The 21,447-nt window shown below is 39.7% G+C and overlaps 1 protein-coding gene across 2 annotated transcripts; it reads right to left on the bottom strand.

Annotated features, from left to right (window-relative positions):
* Positions 1 to 380: 380 nt before the first annotated feature.
* Positions 381 to 6,212, bottom strand: LOC124136116. Of its 2 annotated transcripts, none has more exons than XM_046501910.1 (5): positions 6,136 to 6,212; positions 2,390 to 2,583; positions 1,165 to 1,293; positions 936 to 1,001; positions 381 to 501 (listed from the first exon to the last, which is right to left on the bottom strand). In XM_046501910.1, the coding sequence occupies exons 2-5, from the start codon at positions 2,562 to 2,564 to the stop codon at positions 437 to 439; spliced, it is 435 nt and encodes a 144-aa protein (XP_046357866.1). In that variant the 5' UTR covers positions 2,565 to 2,583; positions 6,136 to 6,212; the 3' UTR covers positions 381 to 436. The 2 variants fall into 2 exon arrangements, with proteins under 2 accessions (XP_046357866.1, XP_046357867.1); XM_046501911.1 differs by lacking the exon at positions 6,136 to 6,212 and adding an exon at positions 2,927 to 2,938.
* Between the last annotated feature and the right edge of the window lie 15,235 nt (positions 6,213 to 21,447).

The raw sequence follows: 21,447 nt of genomic DNA, 5'->3' as shown, positions 1-21,447 counted from the left end.
TACTTCATACCAGCGATGCGGCGTCTGCAACCCGCGGGGCGTCTACGGGCTATGCGACAACGTCATAGGCCGCCGACAATGTTGACTAACTTGGCCAGGCGCCACTAGAGTGTTATGAAAAGACTCCCTCAAATCGTCATGAGGAGACCCGTCGAGTGATTGAATGTTTCCCATACCGAGGCCGAATAACGAAATAAATACACAAAAAAAATTAATTCTATTTAAGACGCCCCAAGGTACACCTGCCAATTTGCTACGGTTAAAGAATGATCGTCCATTAGCGGGTTCTGGCACTGCTAAGGGACGCAACTCCAAATCCTGATGATGACATATAGTTAATTAATAGGCCTTAGAGTCAATTAACAGCACAAGAAACATTATACGTTTGCTTGAATGATTTATTGAAATCAATTAATCAACATGTTGATCGGGGGGATTATTCAGCGTCATCTTCAAATGCATCCTCGTGGGCCTCGCGGAGCTCCTTCTGCAAAGCCGGGTCTGAAAGGAGGCAATTAAAACAATTAATACATCCAGTTTCTATTTAACAAAATATTAAGTTCTATCCAATCAATAATAGGTGTCGCGGGGAGCCAAGAGGTCTTAGGCACCAGGATCCGCTTCTCCTGGTTTCAGGTTCATCCTGATTATTATCCTTGATCCATCCCTGAACCACTCACCTTGTCGCGAACACCTGGTATCATCGCTATATGACAGTGATTCAAACACACAATCGTACAAACGTACACTCGACTCTGCTTTTGGCAAATATATCTTGTCAATATGGGAAGGGGTATGTCGCTCTTATTTCACCGAATGTGTAAATGACGAACCATGCTTTTCTCCACTGGGACTCTCATAACTGGGAAACTGCTCGACTCGGCGTTAAACCTCAAGTTACTACTTCACTTGAAACACACTATGGTTTCTGTTACCTGCATCAATGGCCATGAAGTCATGGATGCTTCTCGAAAACTCTTCCACACTCACGTTCGAATCACCTGAAATGGTCAAAGTGATTTGTCAAAAAGCATTCATGACGTGAAAAGCATATAAACAATAAATGTCGGCAACATGTAGTTTCTTGGTATTACTAGACCTTTAATGAAACATGAAAATATTGCTTAAAAATATTATGAAGTGAAAAGTAAGTATTTGTTTCACCATTTTCATCAGCAAGTGAAAGTAGATCCTCGGCTGCCTGTCTTTCCATCAGTTGCTCAGCTTCTGATTGGTCAATATTGCCATCCTTGTTCTTGTCAATGTCGTCAGCATTCCGCTTGCCTATGGTCGCTGTAAACAAAGAATGTCCATTAAACAGAAAGCTCACCTGTCGTCTCGTGTTATATTGAAATCATCGAACTAACAGCTACACATTGTATACTTTGATCTAACGTGTCCATCATTCCTTCATTCTTGAAATAGTTGATCAAACAAAGATCACACGGTACTCTAGCGTCCCTTAATCGTGGCAGGATCCGCTGACTGTGTTTTTAATAAAGTGGTAAACTTAAATGACAGGCTTCCCTCCCACACACATCTAACAAGCCGTTACATGGCTGAAGTAGTGTTCGAAACTAACTCAAGTCAAAACATCGTAACGACTCAGTATAACAAGCCCGATGACGTCACATTTACTATCACTGCATAACTGGAATCTTAACATTTTTTTAAATCTAGATATTATTATATGTGTGTTATTCACAAACGCCAGGAGTGGCTCTAGTTGTATTTGACATTTTTACACTGCCATTTGACGACAGATTTTCATTTGAAATAATTACCTTCTTTCACTAAATGGTTCAAAATAGTACAAAGTATTTGATATGGATATTATCAGTTGTCAAAATGGGGGGATACATCTTTGGATACGTTGGCGTTAGAATAGGATGCGATTTGCATGAAACTGACACCCGTTAAACTTTCATTTCAAGCAAAAGCAAAAATACACAATTCCCCACCAGGGCACTCACAATATCCCTGTCAAATGTTAAGTTGTATATCATCGAGGCGGGGATAAAAAACCCTTAACTTCATATGCGGCATTGCTAAATTTTCCCTAACCTGTCGTGTATCCGAGCATTGCCTTCCCACTGTGTTGGCAGGGTAAAAGAAAACCTTCATGTGTGTGAAAACTCCTGGCCACAGAAATAAAGAAGATACAATAAAAAAGATTTTTCGTCAACTTATCTGAATATGTAGATAATGTTATTTGAAATTGTCTTGTTAAAACAAACGTATATAGGCAAAAGAATATCTTGAAAGTGGACACGTGACTTGCATTCAGCGGAATAAGACAATAGTGCTCTTCATATTTGTTACAGTTTCCATTACCACTAAATGTGAATGAAAGCCTGACACATATCGGAACGTTTAGTCCTGCTCTTACAGACAACTGGATTGATGATGTGTCGGTATCGATTGTAAAAACGGTAAACCCGTCCAGCGGCTCGAAGAATTCGACGACCCCGGATCCGGATCCACCTCCTTCTTCTTCTCCCCCAGGCGTCCGACTCCGGGAGCACCACCAGGGCCACGAGCAGGAGGACGAGGAACAGACGCATCCTGACGAACTGATACTATCTGCGTGACATTAAGAATAATTCTCCATATTACCAATGCCATCACCAGTGGAACAAACTACTCACAATCTGTTGTGTTTTGCAAATGGCTGAAGGAATGGATAATGAATCATGTTTTAAATATCTGTATCTCCAACACACCGGTAACTGTCATAAATCACCACCTGACCCGGAATGCCACTTGAACTTTGTAAAAAGTGTAGGTGAAACATTGTTGATGTCCATCTGTTTATAAAATATATATTTGAAGTGATCGCAAATTGATCACTTTTCTTAATGAACAACATTATAATGAAATTTCTGTAATGTGGGGTTCAAATCATTATTCAAATCGCCAAAGCAACCCAAAACATACAAAAACCCAAGATCTTTGGTGATACCACTCAAGAGGTTAATTTAGGATTAGTTTTTTCATGGTAGAATTCAGAAGGGCTCACTGCCTTCATCCTGACGAACTTATATTATCTACTTATAACTTATTATAATATTCGACCCGTGAAGATCCGGGGTAGAATAGGTCTTCAGCATCCTCCAACGCGTGTCGTAAAAAGCGACAAACGAGATCGGGTGGTGAAGCTAACTTATATGGCTGATGCATGTCATCGTATCCCAATTGCGTAGATCGATGCTCAAATTGTCCATCACTGGATTGTCTGGTCCAGACTTGATTATTTACAGACCGCCGTCAAATAGCTGTAATATTGCTGAGTGCGGCGTTAAACAACAAATAAACCAAACCAAACCAGTAATAATACTCTGCATATTATCAAAATATCAGTGCATTTACCAATGAAACATACTACTGACAATCGGTTTTTTGCCTCTGCCTTAAGACAAGAAGGATAATATATCATATTTAGTTAAATAACTTTTGAAATTATTTGGGTCTTTGAAACATGACTGATACCAATTTTGTTATAACATTTTATTAATTTGGGTAGGTATCACTTACTACTTTATAACATGAACTGCTGTATCTATAAGACAGAGTGTGCGTGGTTTTAACTCCGCTTTAAACTATAGTCCGGTTATATCACGGCGTGAAACCTTCATGTGGGAGGAAAACCCAAAGTGATGCAGGTCTCAGACGTTAATCACTTTAGTGAAACCCACGATTACAGAATTGTGGCGAATCGGGATTCGAACCCACGACCTTCGTGCCTAAGGGACGCAACTCTGCAGCGCCTGAGACGACTGAACCAACCGCGCCCCCTGATAATAATGAGTTTCATGTAACGTTGATAAAGAAAGAGTACCCAAGTATTCCATGACGTTGGCAAACATGAGTCGCAAATCGGAGGTTTCAAATCACGATAATCACCTCTGAAACTGCGGATAGTTCTTATTCAATCATTGTCGGTAGTCATTTTGCAGTAATGATTACATGTGTAGCTTCAAATTTCATTTAAGTGATAACTAGTGGTGTAAAGGCTCAATTAATTTCTTTAGGGGTACCTACTTCACGAATACAAACAAAGTAGCACATTGAAAACAAAAAGTTTATTTTCTAAATAATAGACTCCAGTGGTTATAAACATTAAAATATCAGCGCATCGACGACCCACAAATAAAAGAAAAACATCTTAAACGTCAGGTCAAATACAGAAATCAATACTGTTCTGTAGTACTCTCGTTCTCTTTGTACTCTCAAAGCTGTGCATTTAACATATCTACCTAGATGCTCTGACGTCACTCTGTAATGCTCTGACGTCATACTGTAAAAGCTATGGCGTCACTCTGGAGTGCTTTGACGTTTGTTTATGAAAATTTGTAGACTTGTCAAACATGAAACGGATGAAAAGCATATTCAATATCTTGAATGGTGTGTGAAGGATGTGATGAATCGTCACATGGTGCTGGCCTGTGGCAGAGGTACTATGTAAGCTGGGCCCCGTCTCTAATATCACAATATAGGAGCCGGTACAGGCCAATGAGACGATGGCTGTGAACTCCTTCGAAATATTAGACATACACTATGTTATGTAATTTTTAATTGGTCGCTATTTTTAGACGAAGCGCTATCCTTCTTCAAAAGCCTCCACTGAGAAGCGTCACAAAAGACCTTCAAACTTTAAATTGTATTAAATTGTAGGAAATTAAATTTCCAAAATTGTTTTCTTCATGCATTTTACGTACATGATATCAATATGTAAGAGAAATAATAGTGAACATAGTCGGCACTCGTGAAGTAATCTCTATATCAGTACTTCACGGGTATGTATACGCGCCGTTCTCAACCACCCGATAACACATATTGCCTTATTATGCCCCAAAGTGAAATTGACCAATCAGAAAGCAGAACTACTGACCCCCACATGAGCCCGTTTTCCGTCAGTAAAAATCAAAGATAGTTGATACTGACCTAATATGAGACCGTATACCGTCAGTAACAGTCATTTTGGATTTTCCAACACCCCACTCACATATTTCACATGGAAATTCTGGTACAGAAATACGTTATTTGACACTGTTTTGTGTTAAACTATCATTAATTGTGATGACCAAGGACATTAATCTATTTTTAGATCAGGTTCGTGATTTCATTGATAAAGATTATTACACGTTTTGCCCTCTAAAGTTTGAAGAGTAGTCTCCCTTTGAACCTTCACGTCAACGTAAGATTGTAAGTGTCAAGTTTTCATCTTGACATGACATTTGCGATAAGTTTGCAAAGAGTATATACTTTTCGGCAAAATAAATTCGTTATGGTGTCTTTAGTTGCCGGATACGGTGTCATATCATGTTAGCAGGAAAACATTATGACACCGTATCCGGCAACTAAAGACACCATAACTAATAGTATCGGGCTCGGTAGCTATTTTTAGCGGCCGATTGTATTCACGGATGACCGTATACAAAACCATGAAGTTCTGATGAAGACATTTACCAACATTACATCAAAGGACGACGATATTCAAACCATGGCGGTGGGGTAGCCTAGAAGTTAAAGCGTTCGCTCCCCATATGGGTACAACGTGTGAAACTCATTTCTGGGGTCTCCCGACGTGATATCGCTGGAATATTGCTAAAAGCGACGTAAACCATAATCACTCACTCACTCAATATTCATACCGAACGTCGTTTATTCAAATGTGGTATTGGGAATGAAAAATACCCTGCTGTTATTGAAGAAAATATATGCAGTAAAACGTCAAGACTTTTTCTGAGAGTCTCGTCCCAGTTCACAAAGTTTTTCAGTCAATCATTGTGCGGCACACTCTCCCATAATGTAACAGTTTTCATTCCTTAAATGTTTGTTGTTTAACGCCACACTCAGCAATATTCCAGCTATATCACGGCGGTTTGGAAATAATCGAGTCTGGACCAGACAATCCAGTGATTGACATCATGAGAAAGGATCTACGCAATTGGGATACGATGACATGTATCAACCGAGTCAGCGAGCCTGACTACCTGATCCCGTTAGTCGCCTCTTACAACAAGCATAGTTGCCTTTTACGGCAAGCATGGGTTGCTGAAGAGCTATTCTAACCCCGATCTTTCCTACATCAAGGTATTTAATGAAACCAGTAGAACTCAAACGTGTACTCACCCAAAACAGACAGCTGAAGCAGTTTCTGAAGAATGGATGTATATACTGCTCATATTTATACAGATTTACATGCGGAACTTGTGAAAAGAAACAGGAAAACAGACCCTAAAACAACAAGATAATATCTCAGCAGAACGCCATGTGATTGGTGGATTCGTTGTGTATCTCTAGGGTCCTGATATTGATACAAGTGTAACATTTTTTTGTGTGTAATCATTTTCATTATTAGAAATGATGTTAAACACGTTCAAAACGAGATGACTAAACACGAGATAGCAAGGTATGAATTGTCCCATCCTGTTCGCGTGACTATTTTGACACTGTTTACACTCTGCTTGGGGCAGTCCATTGCAACAGCTGAACGTGAGTGCCTTCTGTCGTTATTTTAATAATAATCAAAATCAAAATCAGAAACGTTACATGAACAAGTACTAGAAAAATACGAGAACACGACCGTACTTTTTTTAAAAAATACACAGTTACTATAAAATAATCAAAATAACAATAAAAAAACTGAAGAATCGAGAAACAACGAAATTTCAATTTTTTAAAATAAACTTGAATTAATAATAAAATAATTGAAATAACGACAAAATGCATATTTCGAAACAAATAAGTTAAATAACGAGTAAAAATAAAAGTATGGTACCAAAGTGGCACTATTAGGCTTTCGTCATTTTTTAATATAAAATGAAGGTGATACTTTAACCGTTTTGTTAAGATGTGTTTGGTTAATTTATAAAGCACACTACAAATTTATGTTCGTGTCAGCTTTAATCTGTCAACCTATTTTGGTCAGGCTCGGTTGGCAGCGTATCATCCCACCAACCCCGTGTGACGTTGCCCTTAGTTTTAATCACTGGTTTGTCTCTCCCAGACTCCATTATCCCGAGGCCATCCTTATTATTGTGTTTCTCATCTCTCTCCAAATGCAGCTTGCCCTCCCGCCGATAGCATACAAGTATTTTTATTCCTGATTTATCCGCCGTCCATCTGTATTTCTTGACAAAAATATAAAGTCTCACAACCTGAAGGTGTTTTGGAAACCACAGCCTTCTATATAAATGACAGTATGCGTTCTTAAAGTGAAATAATGGAACCTTTTATTTCTGTGTTGTGATATAGGATTCGCTTCCATTGTAGTTCACATATAAAGCAGCGAGCTGTGCTGATGTTTGTCAAAGCTGACGCTTGAAAGCCTGCGACATTGGCAATCACACAGACAGGTGTTACTTGTGAAGTTCGGGGGTGGTTTTACCTTGCTTGTTAAAGTAGACCTAACTAACTGCCACTTTTGAAAAGCTCCCGACTACTACCGCCTATGCTTCTCTCAGCGATAAGAGAGTTAGAGTGACTTTGTACCACAAAAAGTTTGACCCGGAACCACTTCCCTTCATCAACTTCTACGCCAGGTACACTTGCAAGGAGCCATTTTGGTAAAAAAATACTAGCTGTGATTCCATCTACTCATAGGTATACTTTGTCATTTTATACTTCATACAAAAATATACGAAACCACTTTATCCACTTTAATCACCACACAAGTTCAACAAAAAAGGATGTATTTAACCAACACTACTGATACTGCATTATCTGAATACTTTTGTTTATATTTATTGTTTCATCTGGATATTGTCTTCGGTAAAGAGAATTACCTACATCGTACCAAATGCAACATATGTATCTCTAATTAGCCTTTGTGTATCGAGCCATAGGGTGCTGCAAAAGCCTGGGGATATTTAGCGGTCATTTATTGTAATATACTGACGTCCAAAACATAGTACAACAAGACGTTTCTTGTCTAATTACTAAATGAAGTTAAACATAGACATAAAATCGTGGTGAAATACGTCGCACAAATGCAACCAAATGTATTCCATGAAATAAAGCATGAGTAAGTGTAAATTGTAATGAAAAAATTGCACTCGTAGAACGAAATGGACGTGCAAAATTGGGATAACAGCTTCTTACAGCACACGTTTGTGGAATGACATTGACGCCACAACACCGACACAGGACAACTTTGATCCAGAGGATTAACATGGCGCAAAGCATAGCATACCCACCTACTGATGCAGGTACTTATAATTATACTGTCATAAAGCGCACTGGTGTCACCAAGAAGGTAAACAAAAATGTTATTTGTATGCGGTACCTTCAGGATCAGGAAGGAGAATATGGCACATTTCAGTTTAAATATTAATGTAATATAAAAGTAGAAAATAAACATATTATTAAAAAAAAACAAAGTTATATGTTTTTACAACCATGACATCCAGAAAAAGTTGTCATTGTTTTCAAAGAACCGTCACCAAGTACATCGAAATCAATGTGATCAATGAGGTCGTGAAGCTCACCTGTTCTATGTCTATAATCACCAGCACATCATAAATAATGTGATCAGTGAGAATCTCACAAGTTCTATGTCTATAATCACCAGTACATCATAAATAATGTGATCAGTGAGAATCTCACAAGTTCTATGTCTATAATCACCAGCACATCATAAATAATGTGATCAGTGAGAATCTCACAAGTTCTATGTCTATAATCACCAGTACATCATAAATAATGTGATCAATGAGAATCTCACAAGTTCTATGTCTATAATCACCAGTACATCATCAATAATGTGATCAATGAGAATCTCACAAGTTCTATGTCTATAATCACCAGTAGATCGTAAAAGATGTGATCAATGAGGTCGTGAATCTTACAAGTTCTATGTCCATAAGTACCAGTACATTATAAATTATGTGATCAATGAGATTCTCACAAGTTCTATGTCTATAATCACCAGTACATCGTAATAGATGTGATCAACGAGGTCGTGAATCTCACAAGTTCTATGTCTACAATCACCAGTACATCGTAATAGATGTGATCGATGAGAATCTCACATATTCTTTGTATACTACTACTGGTTTGGGAGGTTTAACGACCGCTCCTAGCCTGATTCTGTGTTAATTTCCCAGTCGGGGTCAGGCGGGGTTTAATTAAGATAGGATAAACGCACCTGACCCAAAAACTATTAATTAGGGGAGCTTGATGAAATAAAAGTGGTAGCCGTTTGAATAGAGAGTAGTTACTTGGCGTGGTGTACGGGAGAGAGAGGCTGAAATAATAAATACGAGAGAGTATAGTAATGTGGTTGTCCGAGTTGTGGTTGTGAGAGCGTGTGTTAGGTGACCTTGGCCTTGGCGAGAGAGCACGATGAAAGAGCTTAATGATCTACCGCGGATGGTTAAGCTTGAATTTTGCGCGCGGACGTCGTAGAAGACAATTTAGAATTTAGATCCAGGTCCGATTGTTTGTTTGTTGTTTAACGCCGCAATATTCCACCTATATGACGGCGGTCTGTAAAATAACAGACCAGACAATCCAGTGATTGATATCATTAGCATCTGTACGATGACATGCATCAACAAAGTCAGCGAGCCTGACCACCCGATCCCGTTAGTCGCCTCGTACGACAAGCATGGGTTGCTGAAGATGTATTCTACCCCGGATCTTCACGGGACGACCCCGATCCAAATTGTAGAGAGTTGTATTTGATGATGATTGTTTATGAAGAGAGTTTTGTTTGTGACAGTTCTAATTTTGTGTGTGGAAATTACTTTTTTTTATGAAGTTTGAGATGGCTGGGAAGATTGCCGGGGAGTTTGTAGGATTAAAGAGGAGTGTTATATTGTTTTTATATTGTAGGGAAGTGTCTGGTAGAGTGGTGTGCGAGTGTGGTGGGGTTGTGGTTGCAAGTTTAATTTGGCTGCCAAATCCGCGAGGTTATTCCCAGGTATGTTTGTGTGGCCAGGTATCCGTAGTATTGTTATGTTTTTATTTTAGTGATAAGATGCATAATGTTATTGATAATGTCTGGGCGTGATTTTGAGTATTTCTTTTTGTTGTATCGAGCCTCAGAAATTATTAAGAAATTATTGTTTTTTATGCTTTGATTTGGTGTAATCCACATTGAATTGCCAAAAGTTCTGCTGTGTTGGAATTGGGGTAGTTTGCATTGTGAACGTTAGTCTTTTTGGTTTTGGTTATGTTACATGGGTACCTAGACTGGTTTCGGGCTTGTTTGGGGTTGTTTTTGAATTGTTTGAGTGTGGCTGGTCTTGTGTTGGGGTATTTCTAACTGTTTATATTTTGGGTTTTGATGTGCCCCAGCCGAGTAGTTGAGGCTAATTTGATCACGCCTAAGGGGGACTGGTGGTATGCCTGATAGTAGTAACATTACATCTAGGGACGTACCATTCCTTGTCCCTTGGGCTATGTTTAGGGCTTTATACTGAATTGAATCTAGTTTATTGGAGTTATTACCGGATAAAGGAGGACAGGAGCTCGAGCAGCGTAGTCCAGTTTTGCTTTTTAAGGGTTTTATAAATGTTGTGTTTGTCTTGTTTGTTAACGTCCCTGTCAGTGCCGCTGATGGCTCTCATAAGATTTATGTCATGTTGACAGGAATTGACCAGGTTAGAAATGCGGGGTGCCCATGTTAGGTGTTGGTCGAAAGTTACTCCTAGAAATTTGCTTCTTTTTGGAATGTGATTGGTTCATTACTAAGTGTTAGTTGTTTTTTTTATAAGCTAATGGTATTTTGTGTGTTGATTTTTAATCCCCACGTTGATGCCCAGTATTTAGTATCTTTAAGTAAAGGTTAGATGCTCTTTTGAGCTTGTATTAGTGATGTAGATAAGGTCCAGAAGGAAAAGTCGTCATTGAAATTTGCAGTAGATATATTTTTAAGTAAGTTTGGGAAAATCATAAAGTTGAAGAGAGTGGGGGAAATAATACTTCCTTGTGGGGTGCCATTTTCTCAATCATAAGGGTCTGATAGTGTGTTGTGTGATTTTACTGTTGTGTTTATGTCGGTTAAGAATGGGTGAATGAAATTTAGTATTCTCTCATACATGGATTTATGTTGTAATTGTTGTATTAGGCTATTGTGCCAAACCATGTCAAAAACCTTACAAAATTCTATGAAAATGGCCAATGTGTATTGTTTCTGGGCTTGAGCTGATCTAAATGTAAAATATGGTCTAAAGTTTGCCGGTTTGGAGTAAAGCTGGACATTTGGAACTTGAGCCTGTTATTAATAATGGTTTCCATGATTATCCATATGTGTGATGTTAATGAAATGGGTCGATATGAGTCAGGCTCGTTAGGGGGTTTCCCTGATTTAAGAATTGGTACCACCATTGCTGATTTCCAGGTTTGGGGGATGGTACCAGAGATCTAAATTGGGTTGTATAATTGTAATAATTTTTTTTTTTAATTTTGACAATGAGATGATTTATCATGTAGCTCGTAGCGTCCATACTTGTTGTTGTGGTTTTATTCTTCTTTTAGTGTTCTTTGTAATTCGTATTGATGGTTTGGTTGTATGGAAGATTTGTGTGTGCTGGTCTGTTCAGGTTAGTTTTTGATTGTGTTATGTAGGTATTGTGTGTGGTTGGTGGAGCTACTAGTAGCCATAAAGAGGGCAGCAATGACATTTGCTTTATCTTTATTTGTGGGTTGGTTCGGAATGCTAGGGGAGAAACTGGTTTTAGAATTTTTCCACACAATTTTGATATTTTCCTTGCAAATTTTTAAAGTACTGGCAAAAGATTCCAAATGTTTCTTTTGGGCTGTCTTTATGTGTACTTTAGGTTTATTTCTTAGATTTTTAGCATATGGGAGTTTTTTCTCGGTCTCTTTTACGTGATTGAGGGTATTTCTCTGTTTTCTTGAATTAATTATTTCTGTGATCCACCAAGGGACAGGGTTGTGTGCTGGGTTTGTTTTTGTTAACGGAATCCATTTGGATGCTGTGTCGTGTGTTGTGTTAGCTAAGTTTGTGTTGAAGGTGTCATTGTTTAGATAAAAGTCGACTAACGGGATCGGGTTGTCAGGGTCGCTGACTTGGTTGATGCATGCCATCGATCCCAATTGCGTGGATTGTCTGGTCCAGATTCGATTATTTTACAGACCGTCGTCATATAGCTGGAATATTACTGTGTTAAACAACAAACAAATAAAACATTGTTTAGATTGTGTATACTGGTTGTGTCAAGTTTATTGCATTATTTGGCGAACAGCTGCCAGTAAGCTTTTCTTAAGTTGTAATTTTCTTCGCTAGGTGTTTGGACTGATTGGATGTATTAGGGAGACTTCGAGTGATTTTGATTGGGCATCTGAATCTTAAGGGTTTAATTTTAGTATGATAAATGCTAACAATTCTGACTTTAGTGTGGGTGATGGTTGTTTTGATAGGATGTATGGGGCAGGTGTTTTGTGTGGCTGTGTGGCCTTCGGAATCCCAATAAACGCAGTATGGAGCCCATGTGCGCTCTATGGCCTCGTGTCTGCGTGATTGTGTTGTGATTGTACGAGTGACACCTGTTACATTGTGTGTGTTTTTCTTAATGGGTGAACTTTGTAGGTGGGTGCTCCTACACTCACCAGTACATCCTGATAGATGTGATCGATGAGGTCGTGAATCTCACATGGCCTATGTATAATCAACAATACAATATATTAGATACAGGAAACGCGTTTCTGAAAAAGGGCATTGGCAGACACACATCGTTGGTATTAGATCATTAAATAAAGCTTCCTTCTACTGACAGGAGGCACAGGGAGGGGGGCGCCGTGAGTCGTTGTGCAGAGTTTCGTCCCTTGGGCACACCAGAAACCTATGATTGTGGGTTTGAATCCCGGCTCGCGCCGATTATGTTTGTCAGTACTATACCCCTGCTGGTGGGTTTCACCGAAGTGGTAAACGTCTGAGACCTGCATCACATCGGGCTTTCCTCCCACATTAAGCTGATACGCCGTGATATAACTGTAATACTGTTAAAAGCGGCGTTAAACCCAACTCACTCTCTCACACTCCTTCTACTGACAATTGTTCCAAGCTTTGCTCCTTTGACGGACTGCGAACTTACTTTTGCCATTCAAAGTTATCTCCCTTCCTCTTTTTGCTCGAGGACGTAGTTTCGAAAAAGCACATTGATGGGCATTTGGAAGTTGAAAGAACATGAATACATGATACTTTATGTGGATAACAACTTCTGATAAAGGGGCAAGAAGTAGCTCTGAACGTCGCTTCACGTTGACAGAGTACAATAATTATTTAGCTGTGCATAAAGGTTGAGAGTGACAAAACGTTCTTCACAAGATTGTATCACAAGATGGGATTTTCCAACAGTCCCTTTCCCTTATACCTAATATACCTTCAAGTTTACAACATTTAAGGCTTTAGTACAGCTTTCAAAAAGGTGGGGGCAGTTGCACATTTGAGGCATCGATCATCTGATATCGTTAAATAACCATCAAATACCAAATTCCCTCCGCTGATTCAGAGTGACAAAACACTCTCCACAAGACTGTATGACAAAAGGGATGACTTCAACTTTCCCTTCATGTCGAGCAATATTCCAGCAGCCCCAGCCTTTCACAACTTTTGAGATACAATCGAGCATGCTCTTTCTACCAAGATTTCAAAGAGCGTCCTACGACTCATGATCAGATTACAATACATCATTTACAATACATTACTTACAATACACTACTTACAATGCATAACTTACAATACATTATTTACAATACATTATTTACAATATATTACTTACAAAACACTACTTACAATGCATAACTTACAATACATTATTTACAATACATTACTTACAAAACACTACTTACAATACACTATTTACAATACACTACTTACAATACAGTATTTACAATACATTACGTACAATACATTACGTACAATACAGTATTTACAATACATTACTTAAAATACATTAGTTACAATACACTTCTTACGATACATCATTTACAATACACTTCTTACAATACATCATTTACAATACACTACTTACAATACATCATTTACAATACACTAATACATTTTTTTAAATGCATTATTTACAATACTGACAATACACTACTTACAATTCATCATTTACAATACACTACTTACAATACATCATTTACAATACACTACTTACAATACATCATTTACAATACACTACTTACCATACATCATTTACAATACATTATTTAAAATGCATTACTTACCATACATCATTTACAATACATTATTTAAAATGCATTACTTACAATAGATCATTTATAGTACATTACTTACAATACATGACTTACAATACATTACTTACAATACATTACTTACAATACATTACTTACAATACGTCATTTACAATACATTACTTACAATACTTTACACACAATGCACTACTTACAATACAGTATTTACAATTCATTACTTGTGCTTGACTCTTTTGCAATCTCAAAATAGAACCTTCTTTCTTTGTTTGAAAATACTTTATTCTTCAACTTTGTACACCACTTTCCCAGATGACAAACTTCATTCCAGCCTTTGGGGTTTACATTTCACTTTTGAGATAATTTTGACTTGTACCACATCTTACCGTGACTTGTCTTTGCATGTGGTGCCACACCTATTCGCGAACACCTGGTATCATCACTGTGTGCTAGTGATTCATAAACAGATGCTCGTGATATAGTCGGAATCGTAGAGCTTTCTATTGAATATGGAAAGGGTTTTGTCGCTTTTGTTTGCAATACTTTATTTACAATACACAACTCACAAAAAAATATTTACAATACATTAGTTACAATATATTATTTGCAATATGTTATTTACAATGCATTATTTACGTTACTTTGAGTAATTCAATGAAAGCATGTGATACGCCACCCCATGAATACACAATGTGTGCAGCAGGGTCCATGTGTCTAGTAGATATATACTCTTCAAAAAAAGAAACGAAAAGCCAGATGAGTGTGAGGTAGGAAATAACATTTATACGAGGAACCGTACAAGGTATTGAGCCAAAACGTTGTGGAGAAAACACTTGGTGATTGTAGTCATCTCAGTTATCGGTACATAGGAAAAGTCCAAGGTGAAGGTCAGCTACCATCAATAACACGTATGCCCCCGTGGAATCGATAGTGGCCTGACATCTGCCCATGGAAGAGACGAGTATGCGAATCACATCCTGGGGAATGGTAGCCCACTCGGCCTGCAACGCAAAGGCCAACTGCTGCAACGTCTGGGGTTGTGGTTGACGTCGGCGTAGCCGTCTATCCAATTCATCCGACAGGTGCTTTAATGTGTTCAAATCCGGGGATCTGGAGGGGAGAACATCAACGTTGTTGTTGTGTAGACATGCTCTTGTGATCCGTTCTGTATTCGGTCGAGCGTTGTCCTGTCGGAATACACCGTTGCCGTTGGCTGCAACAAGGAGGACGTGTGGTAGGAGAATTTCGTTGATGTATCATAAGATAGCGTGACGTTCTCCCCGATGTCTGGAGACCCGTGCTCTTCCATCCCCTCGACGGAGGTGAAATCTTGATTCGTCGCTGAACCAGACATTTCTCCATCGCAGTTGAGGCCATACCCTCTGTTGACTACACCAATGCAATCGTTGTTGACGATGTTTTCGACTCAATATGACGCGTCGAACAGGACGTCTTGCTTGTAGATCTGCTGCTTTTAAACGGTTCGTATGGTCTGGTCGGAGATTCTGCGTCATTTCCTTTCTCATGGTAGATCCAGGACACTTAGAGTGTCGAACGAGGCCGAACAGTGTATGACGAGGCCGAACAGTGAATGACGAGGCCGAACAGTGTATGACGAGGCCGAACACTGTATCACGAGGCCGAACACAATATCACGAGGCCGAATACTGTATGACGAGGCCGAACACAGTATCGAGAGGCCGAACACTGTAGCACGATGCCGAACACAGTATCACGAGGCCGAACACTGTATCACGAGGCCGAACATAGTATCACGAGGCCGAACATAGTATCACGAGGCCGAACACTGTAGCACGATGCCGAACACAGTATCACGAGGCCTAACACTGTATCACGAGGCAGAACACTGTATCATGAGGCCGAGCAATGTATCACGAGGCCGAACACAGTATCATTAGGCCGAACATAGTATCACGAGGCTGAACACAGTATTACGAGGCCTAACACAGTATCACGAGGCCTAACACTGTATCACGAGGCCGAGCACTGTATCACGAGGCCGAACACTGTATCACGAGGCCGAACATAGTATCACGAGGCCGAACACAGTATCACGAGGCCGAACACAGTATCACGAGGCCGAGCACTGTATCACGAGGCCGAACATAGTATCACGAGGCCGAACACTGTTTCACGAGGCCGAACACACTATTATGAGGCCAAACACAGTATCACGAGGCCAAGCACTGTATCACGAGGCCGAACACTGTATCACGAGGCCAAGCACTGTATCACGAGGCCGAGCACTGTATCACGAGGCCGAGCACTGTATCACGAGGCCGAACACTGTATCACGAGGGCGAACACTGTATCACGAGGCAGAACACTGTATCACGAGGCCAAACACTGTATCACGAGGCTGAACACTTTATCACGAGGCCAAACACTGTATCACGAGGCAGAACACTGTATCACGAGGCCGAACACTGTATCACGAGGCCGAACACTGTATCACGAGGCCGAACACTGTATCACGAGGCCGAGCACTGTATCACAAGGCAGAACACTGTATCATGAGGCAGAACACTGTATCACGAGGGCGAACACAGTATCACGAGGCCGAACACTGTTTCACGAGGCCGAAACACAGTATCATGAGGCCGAACACTGTATCACGAGGCCGAACACTTTATCACGAGGCCGAACACTGTATCACGAGGGCGAACACTGTATCACGAGGCCAAACACTGTATCACGAGCAGAACACTGTATCACGAGGCCAAACACTGTATCACGAGGCCAAACACTGTATCACGAGGCCAAACACTGTATCACGAGGCAGAACACTGTATCACGAGGCAGAACACTGTATCACGAGGCCGGACGGCGTTGGTCGTTTAGTGTGTTTTAAACCACTTGTCTGTCTTGTCGTGGCTCGATTGTTTACGCCGTTTACGCTGGGATGCTGACTTTGGTGAAGTCCATCCGTGGTACGACCCAGAATATGTAGAGGGCGTCATGGAAAATGATAAATACCAAATTCTTTCGAATAGGCCCGTATCTAGGCCAACAAACCAGATCTTGTCGTTTTTAATAAATCCAATAAAATCCTTTCTATTATTGAATTTTCTGTCCACTTTGACACGAATGTGACAATATTCAGGAAAAACATGGAAAATATGCGGACTTCGCTTTCGAAATGTCACGCTTGTATCCCAAGTACCAAGTTGTCCGACTCCCCATTGTTCTCGGTGGGATACGATGACATGCATCAACCAAGTCAGCGAGCCTGACCACCCGATCCCGTTAGTCGCCTCTTACGACAAGCATAGTCGCCTTTTACGGCAAGCATGGGTTGCTGAAGACCTATTCTACGGCTGCGTCTTTGCTTCATGTTTTATTTTAATCTGTACATAATAATAATATTAATAGAATTATGAGCAATAAGATAAATATTGTACATATGACAGGAAGATGTACTGGTGAATATTAATGACATGACGCATTTATACAGCATTGTTTATATGTAGACTGTACAGGAAATTAGACTGTGGTCTTTTTAAAGGGATGATAAATTTATGTGTAAAAATACCTATTTTAAAGGGATGATAAATTTATGTGTAAAAATACCTATTTTAAAGGGATGATAAATTTATGTGTAAAAATACCTATCCATATTCAAGTGCATTTAAAGCTTCTCTGATAATATCCTTTTCAGTGACTGCGAGACCGCTTCCGTGGTCTTGTAGTAGAGCATCCGCCCGGAGAGCGGAAGGTCCGGGGTTCGATCCCCGGCCGCGTCATACCAAAAGACGTTAAAAGATGGTACTTGTTGTTACCCTGTCTGGCGCTCGGCATTAAGGGGCTAAAACAAGGACCGGTATTCATGTTAAACTGCGGCACGGTATCTTATGAAATACTGTGAGGGACATTCTCGCGATCTCGCATTCTCGCTATCTCGACCTTTGGAAACGAGCTAAATATGCCCAAATATGCTATGTGTTTTTGGTACATAGCACTTTTTGTCAAAAGTCGACAACGCGAGAATGCGACATTTGGACATGGTGCAAAATCTCGATATCTCGCAATCTCGACTTGTTAAATTAGGCCACAAAAACACGAAATCGCGCGAGAACGCGAGAATGCGACATTTCATTTTCTCGCGATCTCGCGTTTTAGACGCTGTCCGTGCGCATGCGTAATATCATAGGTCACGGCGCATGCGCACGTTAGTAGTCCTTTGGTCATGCTTCTTTCATGCTCTTCATTCTCCAAGTAGCATTTAGCAAAATTATGACTTGAGCTTGAAAATGCTATATAATTTACAAACACAAAGTCCTATGTGGAATAGAGTAGAGTCCTCTCCCGTTATGTGACTTTCCTATGTACTTTATATTAAAACCCTCAACACGCTCAATATAATTTAACAAAAGAAATGGTGTACCTGAATGTCCAATGATAATGAAAACATTAATGTGTCCGAAAGCTGGAAGCAAAACTATCACCGTCAGTGAGTGAGTGAGTAATATTGCTTAAAGCCGCATCAACAGTATTGCAGCTATTCGCGGCTACACTGTCAGTTACAGAAATAATCACAAGCCAGTGGGTTTCTCAATGAGGCAATTTTATACACGGCTATAATATTCATTAAAATAAAATTCTCACAGACCAATTTGTACCATTCGGCTAAAATGATATTGTCCGATGTTTGTTTTTTAAACGATACCATATTCGCAACTTTAATTAATAGATTTTCATCCGCTCCCACCTGACAACAAAACATCCTGCCTTACATTATTCTAATGCCCTCAAATTCCTAGAAGTAGAAGTATCGTTAATATGAGTGTTCCTACTTGCTTTACCTGATGAAATACTCCGTACACGTAGCCCTACTGAGCACACATGATGCATGTGAATCGCACCCGTCGACAGCAATTGTACACATATGCCTTAAGTAGGTCGATAAGAACAAAATAAAACGTTAAAAATAAAATGCCTCCCGTCTCCCATGTTTTTGAAATAAACAATCAACTGTAACTATTAATTTTTTGAGGCCTTAACATCCAAATGACAGGCATGCTTATACTGGAAAAGTACCCCCAATATCCAGCCTGAGGGACCGGCATGGCTCTGAATGAGTGACTGAGTTTAGCTTAACACCGCTTTGAACAGTATTTATATTTCAGTTATGTCCCGGCTTGTCGGTTTAAAGGGGCACTAATCTTCTTCTCGGTTGTCTAACACTGCCAGCTGGGGCTCACTATCTGCCGTGAGTCGATTTGCTCGCTGACGCAACTGAGCGTGACAAGAGACTGGGCTTCCGTCTTCATGAACACTGATTGGTTACCTGTAATCTATCAATCTCAGACAAAGGGCGCATGTTAATTAATTTCTTCAGCCTAAACAAACGGACAAAAAGAACGATGGAAGCTCATCGGATGTCGTTATTTTGAATACCCCAGATGGTTATAGTTTAATAGTTAAAAAATGGTATCCCAGCAGTGAAAGCGTTTTCGGATTTTGGATGGCGCGGATAATACGATTGCTTTCTCTTGTTTACGGTGGCCCATACGGGACATGGAGTCTGTTTTTCCATATTTTGATATTTCACTTATTATCGTAACCGTTTGCAAATTAACACGATTTGTCTTACAAATAGGTGATAAATCATGTGTAAAGAAGATATTGAATCGCTGAAAAGTGAAACGAAAATATCAAAAACTAAAATGAAAATGTCAAAAACTAAAATGAAACCACAGAAAACTATTTACACCATGGTGGAAATATTATCACCGCGGTGGAAATTGTTTCTGTGGTTTCATTTTAGTTTTTTAACATTTTCGCTTTTGTTTTGGACATTTTCATTTTAGTTTTTGACCTCTTCGTTTTTGTTTTTGACCTTTCCATGTTAATTTTTGATATTTTCGCTTCACATTTCAGCGACTCAATAGCTACTTGGAAGTACATTTTCCATGTTTCGGTTGTTTTTATACGTGATTTATAACATATTTGTATGAAAAATTGTGTTAATTTGCTGAAGGTTACGATAAAAGTAAGTGAAACATCAAAATATTGAAAAACAGACTCCATGTCCCTTATGGGCCACCGTAATTTTAGCTATAAAATAATGTAAAGCGGGATGTTTTGTAGTCAGGTTGGAGCGGATGAAAATATGATAATTAATTTTGTATTTCAAATTGGTCTGTGAAAATTTTGCTTTCATAAATATTCTAGCCGTGTATAATATTGTCTCATGGAGAAACTCACTGGCCTGTGATTATTTCTGTAACTGACAGTGTAGCCGCGAATAGCTGCAAATACTGCTGATGCGGCTTTAAGCAATATTACTCACTCACTCACTGACGGTGATAGTTTTGTTTCCAGCTTTCGGACACATTAATGTTTTCACTATTATTGGACATTTATGGACACAATTTCTTTTGTTAAATTATATTGAGCATGTTGAGGGTTTTAATATAAAGTACATAGGAAACTGTAACAACAGAGATGACTCAGACTTTGTGTATGTAAATTACAGAGCATTTTCAAGCTCAAGTCATAATTTTGATAAATGCTACTTGGAGAATGAAGAGCATGAAAGAAGCATGACCAAAGGACTACTAACTTGCGCATGCGCCTTGACCTTATGATATTACACATGCGCACGGAAAGCGTCTAAAACGCGAGAACACGAGAACGCGAGATCGCGAGAAAATGAAATGTCGCATTCTCGCGATCTCGCGAGTTCGTGTTTTTGTGGCCTAATTTTGCGAGATTTCGATTGCGAGATTTCGAGATATTGCATCATGTCCAAATGTCGCATTCTCGCGTTGTCGACTTTTAACAAAACGTGCAATGCACCATAAACACGAGAATGCGAGATCGCGAGAACGCGAGATTTCGGCAAAATCTCGCGTTCTCGAGATCTCGTATTCTCGTGTTTTGGGCATATTTAGCTCGTTTCCGAAGGTCGACATCACGAGAATGCGAGATCGCGAGAAGGTCCCTTACAGTATTCCATAGTATCTCACTGACCTAGCACTATAAATCGACCTCAGTCCGGACTGGAATGACTGGTACAAGCAGCGACACACACACACACACACACACACACACACACACACACACACACACAGAGAAACACACACACACACACACACAAACGCACACACACACACACACACACACACGCTATATATAAGTGCAATAATCTTGGACGCGACGTTAAACCCAAATTCACCTCACCTCACCGTGACTACGAAACTGTTGAAATATATTACAAGCAAGTCCTGAAGC

Source organism: Haliotis rufescens, unplaced genomic scaffold, assembly GCF_023055435.1.
Source record: "Haliotis rufescens isolate VD_foot unplaced genomic scaffold, xgHalRufe1.0.p SCAF_44, whole genome shotgun sequence".
Classification (NCBI taxonomy): domain Eukaryota; kingdom Metazoa; phylum Mollusca; class Gastropoda; order Lepetellida; family Haliotidae; genus Haliotis; species Haliotis rufescens.
The sequence above is the reverse complement of the archived record's forward strand: the minus strand, read 5'-3'. Positions and strand labels throughout refer to the sequence as shown.